At 48.5% G+C, this 21,171-nt stretch overlaps 1 protein-coding gene across 3 annotated transcripts in view; it reads left to right on the top strand.

Annotated features, from left to right (window-relative positions):
• Positions 1 to 21,171, top strand: part of ralgps2 (Ral GEF with PH domain and SH3 binding motif 2) — a 146,409-nt gene extending 125,238 nt beyond the window's left edge. For 2 of the 3 annotated variants that reach the window (XM_031785928.1, XM_020499236.2), the window contains exons 13-19: positions 2,165 to 2,219; positions 2,652 to 2,729; positions 3,773 to 3,878; positions 5,004 to 5,096; positions 14,443 to 14,548; positions 16,666 to 16,757; positions 16,835 to 21,171. In XM_031785928.1, the coding sequence (XP_031641788.1) occupies positions 2,165 to 2,219; positions 2,652 to 2,729; positions 3,773 to 3,878; positions 5,004 to 5,096; positions 14,443 to 14,548; positions 16,666 to 16,757; positions 16,835 to 16,864 (560 nt within the window). In that variant the 3' untranslated portion in view covers positions 16,865 to 21,171. The remainder of the gene's footprint in view (positions 1 to 2,164; positions 2,220 to 2,651; positions 2,730 to 3,772; positions 3,879 to 5,003; positions 5,097 to 14,442; positions 14,549 to 16,665; positions 16,758 to 16,834) is intronic. The other variant, XM_031785929.1, reaches the window with a different exon arrangement.

Genomic DNA, 21,171 nt, shown 5'->3' with positions numbered 1-21,171 from the left:
AAAAAAAATAAAAAAAATGTTTAGTCTCCAAATATCCACTCGTTCTAATGTGTTTATAATATTTGTGATTTCCTTAGGGATAGCCCCCTTTTTTCCAATTTTAAATGACATACCCAAATCTAACTGCCTATAGCACAGGCCCTGAAGCAAAGATGTGCATATTCTTGGGACCATTTGAAAGGAAACACTTTGAATATAACACAATAGATCTGGTAGAAGAAAATACAAAGAAAAAAACAACCAGTGTTTTTTACAACCATCTTTGAAATGCAAGGGAAAGGTCAGTTATAGCCATCACTCTGGTTGTAATTCCGATAGTGTCCACAAGATGGCAGCAGTTTATGTGCAAAGTTTCAGATAACTTGAAGTATGACTCGAGACTTTTAGTGTGAAGTCCCCAAGGTATATTTGGGCAAATCGTGAAGGAGACATTTTAGTTCATATTCAATTTTTCTGCAAGAATATCGTCAAATCTGTATGCAAGTATTAGTAGCCATATTATAAGTTCAACATTTTGCAAAACAACCAGTTTTCATAACTTCGTAACTCTGAATATTCTTATTTTTGTCCGAAATTAAAAGGCATGCTGTTGCTACATTTTACGCATGCTGTTGCTACAAGGTTAGTTGCTAACATTTTACGACAAGTACATGGTTTCCGGATACTCCCGTAAAGCCCAGCTCATTGGCCATCTAGCTAGCTTTGTTTGACCCTGATTCAAGTGATCAGCGTGCCATGAAGGCGTCGCCCTCCGACCAAATATGGTGTCCTATAGGATATACTACACCCCTAATAAAATATTGAAGTCTTGTTACCTTCTAGGATCTCTGAGGAATAGATATGAACGTGATTTGACTCGTTGAAACAACGTTTAGGGTGAGATTTTCAAAGATTCCTTTCTTTGCAAACTGAACGAGTGGAAATACAAAATCGATTGTGCATGCTATATGGACCTTTTTAGGATATGAAAAAGGATTTTATCTAACAAAACGACACTTCATATCTCTGGCACCCTTTTGGATGATAAATCAGAGCAGAATTTCAGAATCTAAGTACACATTTCACAGAGGTGAATTTATCAAACATTGTGGTGAAAACTTTTGTTAGGAGCTCTCCTCAAACAATAGCATGGCATTTTTTCGCAGTACTAGCTACTGTAAATTGGACAGCGCAGTTATATTAACAAGAATTTAAGCTTTCAGCCGATATAAGACACTTATATGTACCGACATTTGTTGTTTCTCTAAAACCTGTGATTTTGGCATAACGCACTGCATGATTTACAACTGTCCCGTTGATGGGACTCCTGTCCTGAAGAAGCTTTTAACAGGCACGGTGGTGACTTCCTTCACGGTCCATTACTTAACACTGTTATAGTCTCCCATCATAATGATTTGATCATTTGTTGCCTGTAAATTCAATAAATTGGTATAACATTTTTGTTAATTAATATCGTCACACCTTTTGAGTTACTTTGTACATGACAGAAAATTATTTCACCACCCATACATTCCTTTTTCCAAACAATTTCATCTAAGGATGTAGTGAGTTTCCTGTAAACAGTATGTTATATTCCTTTTCTTTTAGCCACATAAAAACGGATATTTTTTATCATCTGCTAAACTGGTACAATTATAACTAGCTATGCTTATTCCCTCCTTACCATAACTAGATACTATTCTCAGTCTAAATCTGCAATAATTAGCGCTTGTAAAGTTACTGCCATGAGGTATTATGACAGTCAAAATTAGAGATTTCAAATGTTTGATATTTACAATTCAAGAAACGGGTTCTAGCAATATTCGTTTTATTCCCTTGCCTGTTTGCCTGTGAGCCAATGCCACAGATGTTAGAAAATTGAGACAAGATATTATGTGTGTGCTAAATCTGAGTAGGTTGTGTATGATATTGGATGTGATTTTAGTGAGTGTGTATGATGTCTTAATAAGAGTAAGACTATAATGTGTGATGTCCAAATAAATAATAACCCAGACAATTTGCATGGTTGCGTGTCTATGTGTGTAACATGTACTGCGTATAGCCTTAATATTCAGGATGATAATTGTAACTCCTATCATATCACCACCATAGTTGCATCATAATTACCTTTAACATCCTTCCTGTCTGTTGACTTTGACAGTAACATGTCTCTGTCTGTCTGCAGGGAGCAGTGAAGGTTCAGAGCTCAGCGAGGAGATGTCCTGGCCAGCCTTTGAGAGGTAACAATCTGTACAGACACACAGGTCTTTGAGGTCTTTGACCAAAGCTTAGCCTACAGGCAAGCAGCACTTGCTGCCTTCTGAGCCGCTCTCTCCTAGTCTCTCTCCATGCTAGTGTGACAGAAGTTTTTTGTTAATGCCTAGGCTTCAGCTCAGTGGGCGAACACAGTCTTGACGTATTGAGGTTCAAACACAGTAACAGGTCACAGAAGCCCTTATGTCCCACCGTCCGTTGATCTGTACCAGAACAACCGTCCTGAAAGAACCTGAACAACCGTCCTGAACCCAACCCTGACGCTTTGCCAAAACGACAACAACCTTAACCTTTACAACCTTAACACTAATCTGAACCTTTACAATGAGCCAAGCTGAGAGAACCCAACCTTAACAGTGTTCCGTGCCTCCACCCTGTGCCTGTCCCACCCTGAACAGGACTCGGTTCTATCACTCTCTGGGGCCTGTGACCCGCGTGGCCAGAATCCCCTACAGAGGAGGCCTGAGGCCCAGCAGGTACACACACGCATTGCGCCCCTACTCCTCCTCTGTGCCCCTACTCCTCCTATACACCCCTCTCAACCATCTCTCCACCCTGCCATCTGCTGTCCCCATATCCCACAGCTCCTATCTCTGCCTGGGGCCAGTGTGCTTGTGTGTGTGTGGGTGGGTGGGGGGATTGGTTCTTCTATCTTCTAAGTCCCAACAAGTATAGTAAAACAAGGGAAATTCTCCCTTGTGGGGACATTTATCACGTCCCCATGAGGACAAACACTATTTTAGGCTTAGGGGTTAGGGTTATGTTCGGGGTTAGGGAAAATAAGATTTTGATTGGAAATTAATTTTAGGTTCCCACGAGGATAGAAGATCATAACGTATGTGTGTGTGGTATAATCAGGTGGTGGGCCTCTGTGGGTGATTCTCCGTTTAAACCAGACCATTTTAGCAACACTCTTGCTCTCCCTGTATGGCATATCTCACATACATTTTAATGACTTGTTTACTGTTCAAACATTGATATGGGATCGTCAATGAATCATTATGTTGACCCTGCAGGTTTTGTTAGAAGTGACAGATTCAGAATGTTCCAGTAAGTTCCCAGTGTCATACTGCTGGGAGCTCTGCTCTGTCAGTCAGGGATGACCTGCTATACACTTCTATTCTAGCTCCATACAGTTATGATGGATTGTGTTCTCTTCTCTCTAATGCTTCACTGGTTTCCTTCTTGCTCCCACTGGCTGCCCTCTTCTTACTCTCTGTGATCACAGCCAGACAGACTCTGCACTGGAACCTTCCAGGAATATATTGAAAGGAAAATGCATCTGTGGAATTGATTCAAAGCAAACCAAATACTGCTGCTACACAGTTGATTGAATTTGCAGATAGGTCAGTTCAGATATTGATTAATGAGGAAACTTCCCTACAGATTCCGACTGGCCATACTTCAGACAAAGTGCTTTTCGTATTTCTGTGAGTGCATGTCTGTTTATGTCCTTGTCACGGAGTGTGCGTCTGTTTGTGTTTCTGTGTGTGTGTTGTAACCCTGTGTTCTGCTGTAGCTCGGCAGAGTCTGAGGAGTTAGCGGTGCACCTGTACCCTGGAGCCGTCACCGTACAGGGAGTCCTACGACGCAAGACTGTCCTCAAGGAGGGCAAGAAACCCACGGTGAGAACATACACTACCACACACACAGAACATATTGTATTTACAGAAGGAACACCAAAACGTGTACTGTACAGACAGAGAAGGACATATACATGCACACACACATACAGCCAGCCATCTGTTTTGTCAGGGTTGTCCCTGTAGCTGTGTGTTGATGGTGAGAGCCCAGCAGTGCTGTAGAAACACTCAAGACTAAGCAAAACAGTACACCTCAGAGACTAATAAATACATTCAAACCACCAGCTCCCTTTTCTCTTTCTCTCCCTCTCCCTCTCTTCTGTTTCTCTGCCCTTTCACTGTGGTACCCCTGTTCTCCGTGCTCTTTCGCTGCATTCCTCCTGCTCTCTATCGCTTCCCTCTCTCCCTGCTGTATCTCAGCTGTCTCATCTATTGCTGTCATCCTGACTGTTATTTGTGTTTAATGAGCTTCTCTGCTGTCGCTCTGGGATGGAAACTCATCTGGACATGGTTATATGCCTGAGGCTGGCAGAGCTGACCATAAGGCTACGTAAGGGTAGCATAAGGTTTACAGTAGGTGACATAAGACCTGTTTTCTTTGATATAACAACTTCTCGGCCTCTGTATGATTCCCTCTTTCTGTCTTTTTTTGCATATGCACGCAACACACGCACAGTCAGAGCCACACTCCATTAGTCTTTTATTACTCTGTGAGCCTGTGTTTCCTCTCAGCAGGTCTCGTTTAGAGCAGACATTTTATTCTCCAACCAACCAGGCCTGGAAAAAGCTCATACTCTCTCTCTCCGTCCCGCTGTCTCTGTGTTGCTCTACATCTCACTTGCTCCATATTTACTTCTTTGTCCCTGTCTCTCTGCTGAAGCAAACAAGCGGCAACAGAATTATATCTGTAGTCAACATAACTCACAGATTTCCACTATAACATCTATTTATATTTGCGTCTGTACTGGTCTATATAGTAGCCTAAACTCTGTCTTCAATAATGGACTACTGTTATAAGCATATCCTATTGATTTATGTGTACTGTATGTTGCCCTGAAACTAGTTGTATGTATTTGGAGTATCTTTAAAGTTGTATTGTATTGATAGACTGGTGTTAGTGACTATTGCGTATGACCTATAAACCCTGACCTCTGACTGTGTGTATAGGTAGCGTCGTGGACCAAGTTCTGGGTGGCTCTGTGTGGAACTCAGCTCTACTTCTACCCTGCCAAGTCCCTAAAGGCCACAGAGAGAAAGCATGTAAGTCTCTCTCAGCCCTCCCACTCTACACCTCCCTCCCTCATACCATCCCCTTCCACACACGCTGGGTCTCCAGACCTGGCTGTTGCTACCTCATTGTTCCAGTGTGATAAATCCAGCCAGCAAAGGGAAAGTGGGAGGGAGTGAGAAGGTGTGTGTGGACAGTATCAGTTTGACAGGGAAATAGTACTCGCACAGCAGATTTGAAACTGCACAGGAGCTCAGAGAAAGGAGAGAGCGAGAGGAATGAAAAACTAGTGGAGCGCCTGATGGAGGGATGTTGTCTTGGGACTAGGGGCTAGAGCAGTGGGTGGGGATGTTGTCATGGGTCTAGGGGATAGAGCAGTGTGTGGGGATGTTGTCATGGGTCTAGGGGCTAGCGCAGTGGGAGGGGATGTTGTCATGGGGCTAGAGCAGTGGGAGGGGATGTTGTCATGGGTCTAGGGGCTAGAGCAGTGGGAGGGGATGGAGGGATGTTGTCATGGGTCTAGGAGCTAGCGCAGTGGGAGGGGCTGTTGTCTAGGGGCTAGAGCAGTGGGAGGGGATGTTGTCATGGGTCTAGGGGCTAGCGCAGTGGGAGGGGATGTTGTCATGGGTCTAGGGGCTAGCGCAGTGGGAGGGGATGTTGTCATGGGTCTAGGGGCTAGCGCAGTGGGAGGGGTGGGGATGTTGTCATGGGTCTAGGGGCTAGAGAAGTGGGAGGGGATGGAGGGATGTTGTCATGGGTCTAGGGGGTAGCGCAGTGGGAGGGGAGGGGATGTTGTCATGGGTCTAGGGGGTAGCGCAGTGGGAGGGGAGGGGATGTTGTCATGGGTCTAGGGGCTAGAGCAGTGAGGGGATGGAGGGATGTTGTCTAGGGGCTAGATAAGTGGGAGGGGATGTTGTCATGGGTCTAGGGGCTAGAGAAGTGGGAGGGGATATTGTCATGGGTCTAGGGGCTAGTGCAGTGGGAGGGGATATTGTCATGGGTCTAGGGGCTAGTGCAGTGGGAGGGGATATTGTCATGGGTCTAGGGGCTAGCGCAGTGGGAGGGGATATTGTCATGGGTCTAGGGGCTAGTGCAGTGGGAGGGGATATTGTCATGGGTCTAGGGGCTAGCGCAGTGGGAGGGGCTGTTGTCTAGGGGCTAGAGCAGTGGGAGGGGATGTTGTCATGGGTCTAGGGGCTAGTGCAGTGGGAGGGGATATTGTCATGGGTCTAGGGGCTAGTGCAGTGGGAGGGGATATTGTCATGGGGCTAGCGCAGTGGGAGGGGCTGTTGTCTAGGGGCTAGAGCAGTGGGAGGGGATGTTGTCATGGGTCTAGGGGCTAGCGCAGTGGGTGGGGATATTGTCATGGGTCTAGGGGCTAGTGCAGTGGGAGGGGATATTGTCATGGGGCTAGTGCAGTGGGAGGGGATATTGTCATGGGTCTAGGGGCTAGAGCAGTGGGAGGGGATATTGTCATGGGTCTAGGGGCTAGTGCAGTGGGAGGGGATATTGTCATGGGGCTAGTGCAGTGGGAGGGGATATTGTCATGGGTCTAGGGGCTAGAGCAGTGGGAGGGGATATTGTCATGGGTCTAGGGGCTAGTGCAGTGGGAGGGGCTGTTGTCTAGGGGCTAGAGCAGTGGGAGGGGATGTTGTCATGGGTCTAGGGGCTAGCGCAGTGGGAGGGGATGTTGTCATGGGTCTAGGGGCTAGCGCAGTGGGAGGGGATGTTGTCATGGGTCTAGGGGCTAGCGCAGTGGGAGGGGTGGGGATGTTGTCATGGGTCTAGGGGCTAGAGAAGTGGGAGGGGATGGAGGGATGTTGTCATGGGTCTAGGGGGTAGCGCAGTGGGAGGGGAGGGGATGTTGTCATGGGTCTAGGGGGTAGCGCAGTGGGAGGGGAGGGGATGTTGTCATGGGTCTAGGGGCTAGAGCAGTGAGGGGATGGAGGGATGTTGTCTAGGGGCTAGATAAGTGGGAGGGGATGTTGTCATGGGTCTAGGGGCTAGAGCAGTGGGAGGGGATATTGTCATGGGTCTAGGGGCTAGTGCAGTGGGAGGGGATATTGTCATGGGTCTAGGGGCTAGTGCAGTGGGAGGGGATATTGTCATGGGTCTAGGGGCTAGCGCAGTGGGAGGGGCTGTTGTCTAGGGGCTAGAGCAGTGGGAGGGGATGTTGTCATGGGTCTAGGGGCTAGTGCAGTGGGAGGGGATATTGTCATGGGTCTAGGGGCTAGTGCAGTGGGAGGGGATATTGTCATGGGGCTAGCGCAGTGGGAGGGGCTGTTGTCTAGGGGCTAGAGCAGTGGGAGGGGATGTTGTCATGGGTCTAGGGGCTAGCGCAGTGGGTGGGGATATTGTCATGGGTCTAGGGGCTAGTGCAGTGGGAGGGGATATTGTCATGGGGCTAGTGCAGTGGGAGGGGATATTGTCATGGGTCTAGGGGCTAGAGCAGTGGGAGGGGATATTGTCATGGGTCTAGGGGCTAGTGCAGTGGGAGGGGATATTGTCATGGGGCTAGTGCAGTGGGAGGGGATATTGTCATGGGTCTAGGGGCTAGAGCAGTGGGAGGGGATATTGTCATGGGTCTAGGGGCTAGTGCAGTGGGAGGGGCTGTTGTCTAGGGGCTAGAGCAGTGGGAGGGGATGTTGTCATGGGTCTAGGGGCTAGCGCAGTGGGAGGGGATGTTGTCATGGGTCTAGGGGCTAGCGCAGTGGGAGGGGATGTTGTCATGGGTCTAGGGGCTAGCGCAGTGGGAGGGGTGGGGATGTTGTCATGGGTCTAGGGGCTAGAGAAGTGGGAGGGGATGGAGGGATGTTGTCATGGGTCTAGGGGGTAGCGCAGTGGGAGGGGAGGGGATGTTGTCATGGGTCTAGGGGGTAGCGCAGTGGGAGGGGAGGGGATGTTGTCATGGGTCTAGGGGCTAGAGCAGTGAGGGGATGGAGGGATGTTGTCTAGGGGCTAGATAAGTGGGAGGGGATGTTGTCATGGGTCTAGGGGCTAGAGCAGTGGGAGGGGATATTGTCATGGGTCTAGGGGCTAGTGCAGTGGGAGGGGATATTGTCATGGGTCTAGGGGCTAGTGCAGTGGGAGGGGATATTGTCATGGGGCTAGCGCAGTGGGAGGGGCTGTTGTCTAGGGGCTAGAGCAGTGGGAGGGGATGTTGTCATGGGTCTAGGGGCTAGCGCAGTGGGTGGGGATATTGTCATGGGTCTAGGGGCTAGTGCAGTGGGAGGGGATATTGTCATGGGTCTAGGGGCTAGCGCAGTGGGAGGGGCTGTTGTCTAGGGGCTAGAGCAGTGGGAGGGGATGTTGTCATGGGTCTAGGGGCTAGTGCAGTGGGAGGGGATATTGTCATGGGTCTAGGGGCTAGTGCAGTGGGAGGGGATATTGTCATGGGGCTAGCGCAGTGGGAGGGGCTGTTGTCTAGGGGCTAGAGCAGTGGGAGGGGATGTTGTCATGGGTCTAGGGGCTAGCGCAGTGGGTGGGGATATTGTCATGGGTCTAGGGGCTAGTGCAGTGGGAGGGGATATTGTCATGGGGCTAGTGCAGTGGGAGGGGATATTGTCATGGGTCTAGGGGCTAGAGCAGTGGGAGGGGATATTGTCATGGGTCTAGGGGCTAGTGCAGTGGGAGGGGATATTGTCATGGGGCTAGTGCAGTGGGAGGGGATATTGTCATGGGTCTAGGGGCTAGAGCAGTGGGAGGGGATATTGTCATGGGTCTAGGGGCTAGTGCAGTGGGAGGGGCTGTTGTCTAGGGGCTAGAGCAGTGGGAGGGGATGTTGTCATGGGTCTAGGGGCTAGCGCAGTGGGAGGGGATGTTGTCATGGGTCTAGGGGCTAGCGCAGTGGGAGGGGATGTTGTCATGGGTCTAGGGGATAGCGCAGTGGGAGGGGTGGGGATGTTGTCATGGGTCTAGGGGCTAGAGAAGTGGGAGGGGATGGAGGGATGTTGTCATGGGTCTAGGGGGTAGCGCAGTGGGAGGGGAGGGGATGTTGTCATGGGTCTAGGGGGTAGTGCAGTGGGAGGGGAGGGGATGTTGTCATGGGTCTAGGGGCTAGAGCAGTGAGGGGATGGAGGGATGTTGTCTAGGGGCTAGATAAGTGGGAGGGGATGTTGTCATGGGTCTAGGGGCTAGAGCAGTGGGAGGGGATATTGTCATGGGTCTAGGGGCTAGTGCAGTGGGAGGGGATATTGTCATGGGTCTAGGGGCTAGTGCAGTGGGAGGGGATATTGTCATGGGGCTAGCGCAGTGGGAGGGGCTGTTGTCTAGGGGCTAGAGCAGTGGGAGGGGATGTTGTCATGGGTCTAGGGGCTAGCGCAGTGGGTGGGGATATTGTCATGGGTCTAGGGGCTAGTGCAGTGGGAGGGGATATTGTCATGGGGCTAGTGCAGTGGGAGGGGATATTGTCATGGGTCTAGGGGCTAGAGCAGTGGGAGGGGATATTGTCATGGGTCTAGGGGCTAGTGCAGTGGGAGGGGATATTGTCATGGGGCTAGTGCAGTGGGAGGGGATATTGTCATGGGTCTAGGGGCTAGAGCAGTGGGAGGGGATATTGTCATGGGTCTAGGGGCTAGTGCAGTGGGAGGGGATATTGTCATGGGGCTAGTGCAGTGGGAGGGGATATTGTCATGGGTCTAGGGGCTAGTGCAGTGGGAGGGGATATTGTCATGGGGCTAGTGCAGTGGGAGGGGATGTTGTCATGGGTCTAGGGGCTAGAGCAGTGGGAGGGGATATTGTCATGGGTCTAGGGGCTAGTGCAGTGGGAGGGGATATTGTCATGGGTCTAGGGGCTAGTGCAGTGGGAGGGGATATTGTCATGGGTCTAGGGGCTAGCGCAGTGGGAGGGGCTGTTGTCTAGGGGCTAGAGCAGTGGGAGGGGATGTTGTCATGGGTCTAGGGGCTAGTGCAGTGGGAGGGGATATTGTCATGGGTCTAGGGGCTAGAGCAGTGGGAGGGGATGGAGGGATGTTGTCATGGGTCTAGGGGCTAGCGCAGTGGGAGGGGATGGAGGGATGTTGTCTAGGGGCTAGCGCAGTGTGTGGGGATGTTGTCATGGGGCTAGCCCAGTGGGAGGGGATGGAGGGATGTTGTCATGGGTCTTGGGGCTAGCACAGTGGGAGGGGATGGAGGGATGTTGTCTAGGGGCTAGCGCAGTGGGTGGGGATGTTGTCATGGGTCTAGGGGCTAGCGCAGTGGTTGGGGATGTTGTCATGGGTCTAGGGGCTAGAGCAGTGGGTGGGGATGTTGTCATGGGTCTAGGGGCTAGCACAGTGGGTGGGGATGTTGTCATGGGGCTAGAAGAATGGGTGGGGATGCTGTCATGGGTCTTGGGGCTAGCGCAGTGGGTGGGGATGTTGTCATGGGGCTAGGGTCTAGCGCAGTGGGAGGGGATGTTGTCATGGGGCTCGGGGCTAGCGCAGTGGGTGGGGATATTGTCATGGGGCTAGGGGCTAGCGCAGTGGGTGGGGATGTTGTCATGGGGCTAGGGGCTAGCCCAGTGGGAGGGGATGGAGGGATGTTGTCATGGGTCTTGGGGCTAGCGCAGTGGGAGGGGATGGAGGGATGTTGTCTAGGGTCTAGCGCAGTGTGTGGGGATGTAATGGGTCTAGGGGCTGGTGCAGTGGGTGGGGATGTTGTCATGGGTCTAAGGGCTAGCGCAGTGGGAGGGGAGGGGATGTTGTCATGGGTCTAGGGGCTAGAGAAGTGGGAGGGGATGGAGGGATGTTGTCATGGGTCTAGCGCAGTGTGTGGGGATGTTGTAATGGGTCTAGGGGCTGGTGCAGTGGGTGGGGATGTTGTCATGGGGTTAGGGGCTAGCCCAGTGGGAGGGGATGGAGGGATGTTCTCAGGTGTCTTGGGGCTAGCGCAGTGGGAGGGGATGGAGGGATGTTGTCTAGGGGCTAGCGCAGTGGGTGGGGATGTTGTCATGGGTCTAGGGGCTAGCGCAGTGGGTTGGGATGTTGTCATGGGTCTAGGGGCTAGAGCAGTGGGTGGGGATGTCATGGGGCTAGGGGTTAGCGCAGTGGGTGGGGATGTTGTCATGGGGCTAGAGCAGTGGGTGGGGATGTTGTCTTGGGGCTAGCGCAGTGGGTGGGGATGTTGTCATGGGTCTTGGGGCTAGCGCAGTGGGTGGGGATGTTGTCATGGGTCTAGGGGCTAGTGCAGTGGGTGTGGATGTTGTCATGGGGCTAGGGGCTAGCGCAGTGGGTGGGGATGTTGTCATGGGTCTTGGGGCTAGCGCAGTGGGAGGGGATGGAGGGATGTTGTCTAGGGTCTAGCGCAGTGTGTGGGGATGTTGTAATGGGTCTAGGGGCTGCTGCAGTGGGTGGGGATGTTGTCATGGGGTTAGGGGCTAGCCCAGTGGGAGGGGATGGAGGGATGTTGTCATGGGTCTTGGGGCTAGCGCTGTGGGAGGGGATGGAGGGATTTTAAGAGTGGAGCAGCATCTGGTAGCACTCATTGGATAATGAGACCAAGGATATAATCCTAGTCCTCTGTGTCACTCGCAGGGTAATGGGAACCTCGTGGCAGGGAAACACACACATACAGCGCCATCTACAAACTGAGTGCAGCCTGCAGACAACTGTTTTCAAACTCTCACAAATGTTATTTTTTTCTGTAGTGTCTTAGGTTTCAGAAAGAATACTTGTATAGGACTAATATCAGAATGCTCTCTTCTCTCCTTTTCTTCTCTTCTCCCTATCTTCTCCTCTCTTCCCTCTCCCTTCTCCTTCTTTTCTTATTCTCCCTCTTCTCTCCTTCTCCCTCTCCCTTCTCTTCTCCTCCCTCTCCCTTCTCTTCCCTTCTCTTCTTTTCCCTCTCTTCTCTCCTCCCTTTCCTCTTCTTTTCCCCCTCCTTTCTCTTCCTCTCCCCTCTTCTCTTCTTCTCCCTTGCCTCTTCTTCTCCCTTCTCTTCTCCCTTTTCTTCTCCCTCTACCTTCTCTTATTTTCCCTCATCTTCTCCTCCCTCTCTTCTTCTCCCTCTCCCTTCTCTTCTCTCCTTCTCCCTTTCCCCTTATTCTCCCTTCTCTTCTATTCTTCTCTCTTCTCTCCTTCTCCCTTTCCCCGTATTCTCCCTTCTCTTCTCTCCTCTTCTCTCCTTCTCCCTATTCTCTTCTCCTCCCACTCTCTTCTCTTCTTATCCCTCTCTCCTCTTTTCTTTTCCCTCTCCCTTCACTTCCTCTCCCTTCACTTCCTCTCCCTTCTCCTTCTCTTCCCTTCTCTCCTTCTCCCTATCTCTTCTCCTTCTCATTCTCTTCTCCCTCTTCTCCTCTTCTCCCTTTCTTCTCTTCTTCTCCTCTTCTCTCCTCCTCCCTCTCTCCTCTTCTCTTCCTCTCCCTCTCCCTTCTCTCTTCTCCTCTCCTCTTTGCTCTTCTCCACTTCTGCTCCCTTCTCTTCTCCTCTTCTCTCCTCCTCCCTCTCTCTTCTTTTCCTCTCCCTTCTCCTTCTTCTTCTCCCTCTTCTCTTCTCTCCTCCTCCCTCTTCTTTTCCCTCCCCCTTTTCTCCCTCTCCCTTCTCTTCTCTACCTTCTCCTCCCTCTCCCTTCTTCTCCCCTCTTCTCTTCTTCACCCTTCTCCTTCTCTTCTCCCTTATCTTCTTCTCCTTCTCTTCTCCTCCCACTCCCTTCTCTTCTCATCCCTCTCTCCTCTTTTCTTTTCCCTCTCCCTTCACTTCCTCTCCCTTCACTTCCTCTCCCTTCACTTCCTCTCCCTTCACTTCCTCTCCCTTCACTTCCTCTCCCTTCTCTTCCCTTCTCTCCTTCTCCTTCTCTTCTCCCTTCCCTTCTCTTCTCTCCTCCTCCCTCTCTCTTCTTTTCCTCTCCCTTATCTCCTCTTGTCCCTCTCCCTTCTCTTGTCCCTCTCCCTTCTCTTGTCTTCCCCTCCCTTCTCTCTTCTTCTTTCTTCTTCTCCCCTCCCTTCTCTCTTCTTCTTTCTTCTTCTCCCTCTTCTCTTCTTCTCCCTCTCCATTCTCCTTCTCTTCTCCCTCTTCTCTTCTCTCCTCCTCCCTCTTCTTTTCCCTCCCCCTTTTCTCCCTCTCCCTCTTCTCTTCTCTTCTCTCCTCCTCCCTCTTCTTTTCCCTCCCCCTTTTCTCCCTCTCCCTTCTTCTCCCTTTCTTCTCCCCTCTTCTCTTCTCCCTCTTCTCCCTTATCTTCTTCTGCCTCTTCTCTTCTCCTCCCACTCCCTTCTCTTCTCTTCTTATCCCTCTCTCCTCTTTTCTTTTCCCTCTCCCTTCACTTCCTCTCCCTTCACTTCCTCTCCCTTCTTTTCCCTTCTCTCCTTCTCCCTATCTCTTCTCCTCCCTCTCCCTTCTCTTCTTCTCCCTCTTCTCTCCTCCTCCCTCTCTCTTCTTCTCCCTCTTCTCTCCTCCTCCCTCTCCTCTTCTCTTCTTTTCCCTCTCCCTTTTCTTCCTCTCCATTCTCTTCTCTCCCTTCCCTTCTCCCTCTTTTCTCTTCTCTTCTCTCCCTCTTCTCTCCTCCTCCCTCTCTCCTTCTCTTCCTCTCTCTTCTCCTCCCCTCTCTTCTCTTCTTCTCTCTTCTCCACTTCTGCTCCCTTCTCTTCTCACTTCTCTTTTTCTCCCTTCTCTTCTCTCCTCCTCCCTCTCTCTTCTTTTCCTCTCCCTTCTCTCCTCTTCTCCCTTCTTTTGTCCCTCTCCCTTCTCTTCCCCTCCCTTATATTCTTCTTCTCTTCTTCTCTCTTCTCTCCTCCTCCCTCTCTTCTCCCCTTCTCTTCTTCTCCCTTCCCTTCTTTTCCCTCTCTCCTCTTCTCTTCCCTCTCTCCTCTTTTCTTTTCCCTCTCCCTTCACTTCCTCTCCCTTCACTTCCTCTCCCTTCACTTCCTCTCCCTTCACTTCCCTTCTCTCCTTCTCCCTATCTTCTCCCTCTCCCTTCTCTTCTTCTCCCTCTTCTCTCCTCCTCCCTCTCTCCTCTTCTCTTCTTTTCTTCCTCTCCATTCTCTTCTCTCCCTTCCCTTCTCCCTCTTTTCTCTCCTCTTCTCCTTCCCCCTTCTCTTCTCTCACTCTTCTCTTCTCCCTTATCTTATTCTCCCTCTTCTCTCCTCCTCCTCCCTCTCTCCTCTTCTCTTCCTGTCCCTTCTCTCTTCTCCTCCCCTCTCTTCTCTCTTCTCCACTTTTTCTCCCTTCTCTCCTCCTCCCTCTCTTCTTTTCCTCTCCCTTCTCTCCTCTTCTCCCTTCTCTTGTCCCTCTCCCTTCTCTTCCCCTCCCTTATATTCTTCTTCTCCCTCTCCCTTCTCTTCTCTCCCCCTCCCTTCTCTTCTTTTCCCTCCCTTCTCTTCTTTTCCCTCCCTTCTCTTCTTTTCCTTCTCTCGTCTTCTCGTCTTCTCCCTCTCTCCTCTTCTCTTTCCTCTACTCTTCTCATCAGTTCAAGTCATCTAGCAGTAAGAGTGTGTGTGTCGTGGGGTTAATGGCCATCATGGCAGACGACCCTGAACATCCCGACATCTTCCTGCTCACAGACTCTGAACATGGTGAGATTGTGACTGTTTGATTGACAGTTAATCAGCCAATCACATACAGACATGAATGTTCAGCCAAACTACTTATCTCCATTCCTCAGATGATCTGGATGTCCTTGGTGTAGGACATCAACACACCCCATACATACTCTCTCTCACATGCGCTATACACCTATATTGTATGCAAATGTGATCACATGCATAAACACGTGTGTACCGACAAACACACACAGGTTCCTGTCTGTCTGACCCAACAGTATCCCTGTCTGCTATGTGTACTGCATGCCTGTCATATCTGAGCGTCTGTCTTTTTCTTTCTACAAACACACATATATACAGTGCCTTGCGAAAGTATTCGGCCCCCTTGAACTTTGCGACCTTTTGCCACATTTCAGGCTTCAAACATAAAGATATAAAACTGTATTTTTTTGTGAAGAATCAACAACAAGTGGGACACAATCATGAAGTGGAACGACATTTATTGGATATTTCAAACTTTTTTAACAAATCAAAAACTTAAATATTGGGCGTGCAAAATTATTCAGCCCCCTTAAGTTAATACTTTGTAGCGCCACCTTTTGCTGTGATTACAGCTGTAAGTCGCTTGGGGTATGTCTCTATCAGTTTTGCACATCGAGAGACTGACATTTTTTCCCATTCCTCCTTGCAAAACAGCTCGAGCTCAGTGAGGTTGGATGGAGAGCATTTGTGAACAGCAGTTTTCAGTTCTTTCCACAGATTCTCGATTAGATTCAGGTCTGGACTTTGACTTGGCCATTCTAACACCTGGATATGTTTATTTTTGAACCATTCCATTGTAGATTTTGCTTTATGTTTTGGATCATTGTCTTGTTTGAAGACAAATCTCCGTCCCAGTCTCAGGTCTTTTGCAGACTCCATCAGGTTTTCTTCCAGAATGGTCCTGTATTTGGCTCCATCCATCTTCCCAACCATTTTAACCATCTTCCCTGTCCCTGCTGAAGAAAAGCAGGCCCAAACCATGATGCTGCCACCACCATGTTTGACAGTGGGGATTGGGGTGTGTTCAGGGTGATGAGCTGTGTTGCTTTTACGCCAAACATAACGTTTTGCATTGTTGCCAAAATGTTCAATTTTGGTTTCATCTGACCAGAGCACCTTCTTCCACATGTTTGGTGTGTCTCCCAGGTGGCTTGTGGCAAACTTTAAACAGCACTTTTTTATGGATATCTTTAAGAAATGGCTTTCTTCTTGCCTCTCTTCCATAAAGGCCAGATTTGTGCAATATACGACTGATTGTTGTCCTATGGACAGAGTCTCCCACCTCAGCTGTAGATCTCTGCAGTTCATCCAGAGTGATCATGGGCCTCTTGGCTGCATCTCTGATCAGTCTTCTCCTTGTATGAGCTGAAAGTTTAGAGGGACGGCCAGGTCTTGGTAGATTTGCAGTGGTCTGATACTCCTTCCATTTCAATATTATCGCTTGCACAGTGCTCCTTGGGATGTTTAAAGCTTGGGAAATCTTTTTGTATCCAAATCCGGCTTTAAACTTCTTCACAACAGTATCTCGGACCTGCCTGGTGTGTTCCTTGTTCTTCATGATGCTCTCTGCGCTTTTAACGGACCTCTGAGACTATCACAGTGCAGGTGCATTTATACGGAGACTTGATTACACACAGGTGGATTGTATTTATCCTCATTAGTCATTTAGGTCAACATTGGATCATTCAGAGATCCTCACTGAACTTCTGGAGAGAGTTTGCTGCACTGAAAGTAAAGGGGCTGAATAATTTTGCACGCCCAATTTTTCAGTTTTTGCTTTGTTAAAAAAGTTTGAAATATCCAATAAATGTCGTTCCACTTCATGATTGTGTCCCACTTGTTGTTGATTCTTCACAAAAAAATAGTTTTATATCTTTATGTTTGAAGCCTGAAATGTGGCAAAAGGTCGCAAAGCTCAAGGGGGCCGAATACTTTCGCAAGGCACTGTACATACACACACACACACACACACAGTAAGTCTCTGTTCTCATATGTTCTGTATTGCGGCAGCTTCATGGCTCCTGCTGTACACAGATGCAGATGGGAGACTGAATCCCAGTTCTCTGCTACAGTGACATTTTGTGACCGTGTGTCTCTGTGTTTCCTAGGTAACACCTATAAGTACCAGGCAGGGAACAAAATGAACGCCCTGCTGTGGTTCAAACACCTCAGTGCTGCCTGCCAGAGCAACAGACAACAGGTAACAGACACACATACACACACTCACCCACACATATACCCACACCAACCAGCCCTCACACTTTTCTCTCTCTCCAGGTCCCAGCCAATTTGATGTCCTTTGAATGATTGCTGCTGAAGAGGACAGAACGATGGAGACAGAAAAGAAAGGAATAGGGGAGGAGATGAGAAGGAGGGTTAGTGACTTAGCAGCAGGAGCTTTCACTGCCATGACCCCTGACCTACACACCCTGACCCCAGCCCCACGGCAACCCCCCCCCCTACTGCCACCACTGCCTTAACTTAAGGAGCCGTGTGTGTATGAGTGTGTTGAAGCAGTGGTTAATTTGGCTGCGTAGATTACTGAATGGGGAACTACACCACTTCTCCTTTCTTATTGTCTCCTGAGTTTTTTCCAGTGGACTATCAACCTCGTGGAACTATGGGATGTCTCCTCTCCTCTTTCTTGGGATGGATGGACATTATTTATCCTTTATCCTTGTTTTTCATCACTCCCCCTCTTCTTGACACACCGTGGTCTGGTGGAAGACAGTCTGCACTTTGTAGGGCAGGACTTACACAACAACACACTCACAAACAACACTGGACTAAGCCAATGGAATGGGATTTTAAACACTTTTCTTTATCACACTTTGACTCACACACACAAGACCCCAATGGTGTCTTCACACACTTGACATGAGTTGGGCTCACAAAACTGACACTTTTCGCTCATTCACATATGCACAAATGTACACACAAGCACACACACTCGGACAAGGGGGAGTGAGCGTGTGATTGCAGCATTGTGAACATGAAGGGCTCTGATTCTCAATCTATTCCAGCAGAATCTACTCCCACACACACGTCCTGAATGTCTCCAACTGTTTTCTATTCCAGAGCCTCCCCTTCTCGGGTCTATGTATGTGAGCGCGTATGCTAGGTCACATCACCGATACCATAAACCCAGTGTCTAAGCTTTCCTCTATTCCACTGTTATGGACCCAGTTATATCTCTTTTAGAAATAGGCTTTTGGGTTACTCTCTGGACAACCGTCTGTGCTCTGTCCACTTGTTAAGGCTCTAAATTCCCCAGAACACACACACACATTAACACTAAAGACTTGAAAGCTGTGAAAAGGTGAAAGATAGAGCAGAGTGAAAGTGTTGAAGGGATACTTGGGGATTTTGGCAATGAGGTCCTTTTAACCACTTCCCCAGAGTCCGATGAAGTCATGGAAACCATTTGTATGTCTCTGTGTCTAGTATGAAGGAAGTTGGAGGTAGTTTCGCGAGACAATGCTAACTAGTGTTAGCGCAATGGCTGGAAGTCTATTGGTATCTACTAGCATGCTAACAGATACCCATAGACAGAGACATACAAATGGTTTCCATGACTTCATCGGACTCTGGGGAAGTGGTTAAAGGGGCCTCATTGCAGAAATCCCCAAGTATCCCTTCAACACCAGACAAATGATGTTCTCAACTTGTTGTTTTGTTGTTGCTTTAACATGAGTGGGAGATTCAGGTCCTGAGCTAACCTGCTTCACAACTCTAGAGTGTGTGTTTTATACACACAGACTGCTACAGACACACACACACACACACACTGCTGCAGACACACACATGACGCTATCTGGAGCCATTCAGAATTAATTTTAACGATTTTGTTTAGTGTTTTAGTTTCCTTGGTGTGCTGGATGTATTGGCAGTATTACCCTGTAGATGACATACAAATGTCTAGCTTGTTTTAATTGTCTGTTACATTTCTGTTACATTTTATTTTTGGTTTCTTCACTTTTTCTGACAATTGTATACCTTTTTTTATTTACTTGTTTTTGATTTTATTGTTGTAGTTTTTTAATGTTTTCTCACCTATGAGTTTCTCACATAGGAGTACGGTACAGACCTACTACACTCTAAGGCAGAGTTCCCTGGCAGCCTCTAGACCTTTCCCCTGGTCCATACTCCTGGCATCTTCACAGGGGTGTGCCAATGTACCAAACACATTTTATTTCAGATTTGGGAGCAAGTGTTACAATTAGAACAAATTAAATGAATATGTTTTTGGGGAAAGGAATAAGGATGGTGTAGTAACATATATTCTGATACTAGTCATCTCAGAAAGGACTTAAAGCTTTAATAGTGATTTATCCTACATTATAAACTGGGTGGTTCGAGCGATGAATGCTTATTTGGCTAAAGCCGTGGTATATCAGACCGTATACTGTACCATGGGTATGACAAAACATGTATTTGTACTGCTCTAATTACGTTGGTAACCAGTTTATAATAGCAATAAGGCACCTTGGGGGTTTGTGATATATGGCCAATATACCACGGCTAAGGACTGTATCCAGGCACTCCGCGTTGCGTCTTGCATAAGAACAGTCCTTTGCCATGGTATATTGGCCATATACCACACCCCCTCGGGCCGTATTGCTTAATTCTCTCCTGTCTCTGTCTCAACTTGATAGTCAGGTTAGGTCCTGACTTGTAACAATGATTTACATCTCCCATCTGTTCCTATAGCTATGTTTGTCTCTTTTAGTTCACATGTCTATTGTCTACTTACAATCGGAGGTCCAGCAAGTTCGCATAACATTCCTCACACCTCAAACTGACACTGTACTCTAGCAGCTAGAGACTCCATCTCCCATGGGCCTTGTGTGGCAGCTGTTGTCTCTTAGGTCCTCTAGAGGCTGAGCTAATGGGAGTAGGTAGGTAGAACTTATCCCTAACCACTGATATATAGGGCCAGACTTTTATTCACCCCCTAATGGCTTGGTGTAATCTGATCCTAGATCTGGGGCTAAGGGCAACTTCTACATACTCCATTTCAATGACCTACAGAGGCTCATTTCAGATGGTCAACTCCTCAGCTCCTGGTAGTTATCCCAGCATAACCCCACACACACACACACACACACACACACCTACAGCATCAGCTCCATTAACAGCTACGCACCAGCAGGGCTCTGTCATACACAAACGAGTGGATGAGGAAGCCAGAGAAAGAGAGGAATGAGAGGGGTAGTGTTCGTGGTACAAAGGGATGAGAGGAAAGTAATAGTATGAGTGAGTAGAACTTTTAATTGTTTTATTTTATTTTAATTATACCTTATTAAGATTAGATAGGCAGAGCCTCTAGGCTGTCATTTCCTCACTGTTGAGCAGTGTGTAGAGCTCTGTGGGAAGTGGTATGGCATATTCTATGTGGAGTGAGTATGAACAGAGAGTTGAATGAATCTAGTACAGATGGTGGGGTGCAGGAGCTGGACAGCGAAGCAATCGGACAGAAGCTGCCCACAGAAGACCAGCAGAGGCGAAAGCAGTCTGTTTCCCCTCTGTCCTCTTTTCCACTCCCATCTCTTGTCACATCACTACTCCCCTTCACCTTCTCTTTCTCCTCTGGACATAGAGGGCTTCAATGCAAGATGAAAAGGGTGAGAGATGAAATGCAAGAAAGGTATTTTCCCATGTTAGTGTAGTGTCAAACAGGGCGTGAGTGATGTTTGCATGTATACCAGTGTCATAACTAACTTACTATTAAAGGTAAAGGTTTAGGAGTGCCCTTGAGCTTTTACAATCTGTTAGGGTGGGCCTTTTTGTTTCTGAGAACTTTCTGAATGTCAAAAAGGTTTGTGAGGTTTCCACATTGTAACCAAAATGTACAAGGTTTCTGTGTCAATGTACAAATGCACAACCGTGTGTACTGTCAGTGAAGTTGCTTTTTGGATTTGTCTGCAGCTATCATTTTTATTTTCCTTTACAGTTCAGCTGAGGTGACTGGTTTACACAGGAGGGGGGTGCTGTGGTGTTGTGTGTGCGCTGTAGGAATGGAGAAGTTGCCTGTAGCCATAGTTAAGCATATTCCCTCGAAATCCTAATTTTAACCATAGGGAAAATGTATAACTGACCTTGGATCATTGTCTAGGGCGACATCTACCTACTCTACTCCATATGGCTCAGTTGGAGAGTGATGTTTATGATGTGTTGAAGACGTCACTTAGCTCTGTCCATGCCCCATGGGGTGTGTCCATGTGCCATCCCTCTACCACCTGTACCCTGACCCCGGTGAGGACCCACCCATGTCATGTGGCCCAGGTTTGCACTATGACCTCTGAACTGAGTGATGTGACCCGAGCCTCATCCAGACAACCAATAAACACTCTGCCCTTTTTATACTCTGTCCCTTTGGTTCGCTTTTATTTATTTAAACATGGTTTCAGCTTAATGTGGTGTATGAATGTGTGTGTAAGGCCAGGAATTTTGACCTTCCACATGAAATGTTAAACCACATGAACTGTTAAATGTCCTGGACAGTGCTTGTGGTTAGAAAAAAAAACTTGTGTGTGTCTAAACTGGTGTTAATACATTTTAGGTCCTGATTAACCTACAATCCTTCCTACTGAAATAAACCTACTTGAATTGTT

The sequence above is a fragment of the Oncorhynchus kisutch genome, linkage group LG13 (genome assembly GCF_002021735.2).
Source record: "Oncorhynchus kisutch isolate 150728-3 linkage group LG13, Okis_V2, whole genome shotgun sequence".
Lineage (NCBI taxonomy): Eukaryota > Metazoa > Chordata > Actinopteri > Salmoniformes > Salmonidae > Oncorhynchus > Oncorhynchus kisutch.
This window is presented reverse-complemented; position numbering and strand designations above follow the sequence as displayed.